At 43.1% G+C, this 5,067-nt stretch overlaps 1 protein-coding gene across 1 annotated transcript; it reads right to left on the bottom strand.

The window, feature by feature from the left end:
* Positions 1 to 340: 340 nt before the first annotated feature.
* Positions 341 to 4,623, bottom strand: LOC127315323 (uncharacterized). The gene is made up of 9 exons (XM_051345824.2): positions 4,426 to 4,623; positions 4,248 to 4,313; positions 3,575 to 3,713; positions 2,967 to 3,442; positions 2,171 to 2,344; positions 1,963 to 2,079; positions 1,287 to 1,466; positions 1,149 to 1,195; positions 341 to 1,066 (listed from the first exon to the last, which is right to left on the bottom strand). Exons 1-9 carry the CDS (start codon positions 4,453 to 4,455, stop codon positions 595 to 597), a joined length of 1,701 nt encoding a protein of 566 aa, XP_051201784.1. The 5' UTR covers positions 4,456 to 4,623; the 3' UTR covers positions 341 to 594.
* Between the last annotated feature and the right edge of the window lie 444 nt (positions 4,624 to 5,067).

Below are 5,067 nucleotides of genomic sequence, written 5' to 3'. Positions count from 1 at the left end.
ACCTATCGATCCAAGCAGATCATTACCAGTAGGACTATTGTACATGTCGTTAGAGTTTGATGGTCTCTTATGGGGATGCTGTTACCAAGATGCCATTTTGTTGATTCTTACACCATATTTTAATTAAACTGTTCCAAAAAATGCTTACTGATGCAAAAACTGGGAAACACGCGTATGGGCACGCCCCAAAATCTAGTTGTGATGATTCGCATCTCCTTCTGATGTCGGTGTTCTAATGACGATATTAAGGTCCTGCTTTAGGTTAATCATAGAACTTTTTTTTTTGCATCTCAATCAAAAGCTAAAGTTCCAAATTTCCAATACATCGGAAAGATAAAACTTTTCGACATCAACCACACTTCACTGAAATAAACTTGTGCAGAAGAACCTGTCTTACTTCCAATCAAGATCACTTTTAACAAATTCTCCACCTTCAGTTTTCAAGAAGGATACACTAAAAAAAAAACAGGAAAGCACGATGACAATGTGCATAAATCAGGAACAAGCCTTTCAGCCCTAAAGGCAACTTCTGATTCCTCTTGCTGAAACCAATGAATAAATGATTAGGGCAACATAAGAATCATGTTGAGAAGTTTAGCAGATGCATTGTTCCTCTCCTTCAACCACATCCCAGCTGTCATCCAGAGCAAACTTGTCATGGGGAGAAGCAACAGCGATCTCCTCGTCACCATTATAACTTGAAGTTGACTCTGTAGCAGAAGACCAGCTGCTCTCAGAAGTTGCCGATTTGACGGAGCTGGACAAGTTCGGTGAAGCTAGTTGCAGTGGTTCACCAACAGAAACTAGTTTGCAAGGCGCCGAATGAACTGAGCCTGCTAAGCTCGATGGAGCAAGTTCCGGCGGTTCATCAGCATAAATTAGTCTGGAAGGTGCTGAATTGACTGGGCTGGGCAAACTCGGTGCAGAGAAATGCAGCGGTTCTTCAGCCGAAAATTTGTTAGCTGCTGACTTGACTGAGCTGGACATGGTCGACGAAGCTAGTTGCCCCATATCAACTCTGTACTGGAGCTGTGCAATGTTGTCGAAGATCCCTAGCATTTCACCACTGAAACAAACGTATTATGTAGATTTGTAAGTTAAATATTCCAATATTAAAAAATCATTTTGACCCTTAGTATTGTACTTACTGCAATGCATCAACAACATGGCCTCTGTCCGTCAGTAGCTCCCTCAGCTGTATCAAATAAATGCATATTAGCCCTTGTCTCATATCAACATGAAGTACATATCGGTGTGTGAATCGCCGACATAGCTCATTTTGTTACCTTTGCATTCTCCTGTGCTTGTTGCTCCAGCCTTTTAGACTCTTCCTTGGCAGCTTCAAGTAGGACTTCCTGCTCTTTCAGCATTTCTTTAGCTGTTGTCTCCCTTTCAACCATTTCCCTCTCAGCGGCTGCTCTGTCTGCTTGTGCTAATTCACGTCTTCTTTGAAGAGTTTCATGCATCTTCATATTGTACATGAAAAATCATATGAAATTACATTAAATTTCATGTTTAAGAATATAATCGATGTAAAATACAAAATAGTATTGAGCGCAATAATGAACAACACATAAAGCGATCACAGAGCAAAAGTAATCGTGAGTTATCTCTAGAATGACATTTTCATTTGTCATTTGGCTTGGACATTGACATGCTCCAAGCAACAATCAACATAATAACACACATCAACAAAACTTTCTCGCGCGTAGATAGTGCAAGTCTAATATCCTTCACAGTAAATTGTGGCTATCATTATAGAATTTGCATAAGAGAAGCCACATATTGCAGAGAAACTAAGAACTATGCACCACAAAGCAAAGTGCAACTGTAAGACCACTTTATTTGGCTATTGAACCTGTACTTGGAGTCGATGGCTAGTGGACACTAGCCTAAGTTAGAGCATATATTGATATTTCATTAGGAGAACAAACAAGAGTAACAGAAAATTTTCAAATTTACCTCATCAATGATCGTCACGAAGTGGTTTCGTTCGTCAGAAATGTCGGACAACCTAGACTGCAGCCCCTGCGCTTCTGCTGCTAGAACAGATTTCTCAGCAAAAACCTCTGCTGCAACCTATAGATATTCCATTGAAGGGTCTTAGCATTGGATGCTTAAGTAAATTAGCAGAAAATAAGGTATAAGAATTAAAGAATTTGAGTAAAACCTTGTTGTTCTCTTCCACTACAGAGGTGGACATTTCTTTCAGCTTCGCCGCCTCTACAAGAATATCATTTCCAGCTTGGCTTGCTTCAGTTACAACATTTTTTGTTTCTGCTTCACTAAGCTCAACCTCCTCTAGCATTTCACTTATTGCAGCCACATTTGACAGCAATGCATTCTGTAACATACATTCATACATTAAGAGAAATTCACAATGTGTAATTTTAGGGAGTATTAAAAAAATTCTAATAAATCCAACCTAAGCATCACCCTAAATATGAATGTATATTATCTGGCAATCAATAGCAAACAATTTTGTCTCATTGCAGCAATAATCTTGTTGCTTGTTCTCTAGTATATATTAGGATGGCAGAGAATCCAGTGTGATTGGTAACATAAATATATTTTGGTACATCAAAGAAATTATAGATTGAACATAATGAGTATTATTTTTATGCAATTTTTTTTTTTTACGAAAGACTGCATGGTGTTAAATATGGACACATACCGTAAATAATATAGACCAGGGATGGATCATTATTACTAGCTAAGAATGCTGGAGAATATTGAAACTTCCGGGGGAGGGGGAGGCTATTTTTCCTCAAGTTTGCACAGAGAATCAGTGATGATACTTTTTGATCCATTAGCATAATTATTTTCAAATATCTGTTCCTTGAGAAAATCAAAAGCTTTTTACCAATACATTGATAGAAAACATTTCCGTACAAGTCCATGAAATATTACTGCTTTGACAAATACAAGTGATATTTCCAGAATTGAAATGAAGGAAACAGCTGTACCTTATTGTAATTTTCAGCAGAGATAATATGGTCAATGGATTCGGGGCAAATAGAATAGTTTGATCCCATGTTCCTATCATGTGAACCATCATCATGTAGCGCCAAGTTATCTTCAGAAACTGGCATGCCCTGGTTTGTCTCGGAAGATGAGCATTGTACTTGTTCATCACCATGACCACCCGTATGGTGGTTAGAAGAATGCATTACTTCTTGCTGGTTTTCATGCTCAGTTACAGAGTTCTGCGCGCCAGCTATCACAGGATCGGAATTGCTTTCTTCCGGTAGAACAGCCAGATCAGATGCTAATGCTGCAGAAGGCGATTGCGTCAAATGCTCCCCCATGGGACTATCCTGAGTTTCAGCTGAATCCTCATTGGCTGCGACATCGAACTGGTCGGGTTCTGAAAGGGTGCCGTTAACAACGGATGCAGCCAACAGATGGCTGTGGGTGTCAGCAGATACTTCTTCATGTTTTCCTGTGGCAGAATTTTGTGTCAGCATAAAGAAGTGTTTGAAATAAAAACAGCAAGGAATGGAAAAAAAGAATGCTGTATGGCATTCATTAACAGCTCGTTTATCATGTATATATATACAGGATCAAACTTTACCAAGAATTTCTTCATTCATATCTGCGTTAATGTCATCCGGGCCAATATTTGGTAGCACGTTGTGGACGACATATCCCGCAGCGGCTTCAAGGTCGCCTTTGAATGAAATTGAAACTTCTATGAGGGTTGACAAGTTAACCTGCATATGTAAAAGTGGGGGATGTAGGAGCACACACGTTATTAGGCTGAATGAATAATAGGATGAAAAACTTGTAACAATGATAAATCCCTTTACTGTTTCATACTAGATGCGAAACAAAGTCGACCAGTAAATAACGCGAAGCAGATAGATGTCATTTGCGCAAAAACAATATGTTTGCCTGGGTCTCACCGAATCCACTTGTAGTACAAATAAATTTACAAGCCTGGCTCTAGTTTTATCTAATAGCGAATGTCTTGTGTGTGCAAGTGTCCTGAAAGGTTAATGCTCTTTGCGTATTCACACACACACGCACACACGATCAGCACCGCGCACCTGCACACACAGACCCCTCTTCCCGGAACACAAAATTACGTATAAGCGCAGATAACACTTAACAGATCATCGGTAGTATATGTTCAAGCTTGTCAATCAAACGCATCGGCTGTATTAATCTACCCGCAAACGAATAATTACGGAAAACTCATCTACAGTTGGACCAATTATCCAATGCGGCGGTGGCGCGGCACTCACCTGCGGGAACACCTGCACGAGGGCGTCCAGGACGAGGAGCGGATCCCCCGTCATCTTCGCTTCCTCCTGCAACGATCACGACGAAACCAGACGAAACTCGTTAGGATCACGACGAGACCGATCGATCGAACAGACAGAAAACCGGGCTATATATTCCGAGGGGTGGCAGGGAGCGAACCTCGAACTTGCAGCTGGGTTGCTGCTGCATGCCGTTGCCGGCGGACTTGGAAGGATGGGCCCCCGTGGTGGCTGGATTGGGAGCTCCCGCCGTCGATCGCTTCTGTTGGCGGCGGAGCTGACGGGGTTTGCTGCGTGGCGAGGGCTTTGGGACTTTAACAGGGCGGTGTATCGATCTCGGGGGAGGAGTCGGGCGGGTTTTAATCCGGGTAGGATAGGAAAGTGATATCTTCGTCGTGATCGGATTCCCGAGGAGGCACGCGACGCGGGCTCGGGGCGTGGCGCGCGCGCCCGGGCCGTTGGACCTGGAGCGCTTTGGGGCTACGTTGGACGGTACGATTCGCAGGGGACGGCGGGGATGCGTTCGTTGCCGGTGCGCGTGTCACGGGCGGCAGCTCTGACTCGGCACCAACAGCAAGAGGTTTCAGTTTTGGACAAGGATCGGTACTGCAGATATGTCCCTGTCTGTGCGTACCAGCCTTCCTCCGTGCCCGGCGTGGATGGAGCCAGACAGGGAGCGAGCCTGACTCCCTACACGGTACGGTGAGGGCGACTCGTCCCCTCGCCGGTACGGCGCTTCCCTTCTCCGGCGTCGACAGTCTAATTAAACAGTAGAGTACTGTATTATTATGTAGTATGTGGA

The sequence above is a fragment of the Lolium perenne genome, chromosome 1 (assembly GCF_019359855.2).
Source record: "Lolium perenne isolate Kyuss_39 chromosome 1, Kyuss_2.0, whole genome shotgun sequence".
In the NCBI taxonomy this organism is placed as follows: Eukaryota; Viridiplantae; Streptophyta; class Magnoliopsida; order Poales; family Poaceae; genus Lolium; species Lolium perenne.
Note: the sequence above shows the minus strand (reverse complement) of the source record. Positions and strands in the feature narration are given on the sequence as shown.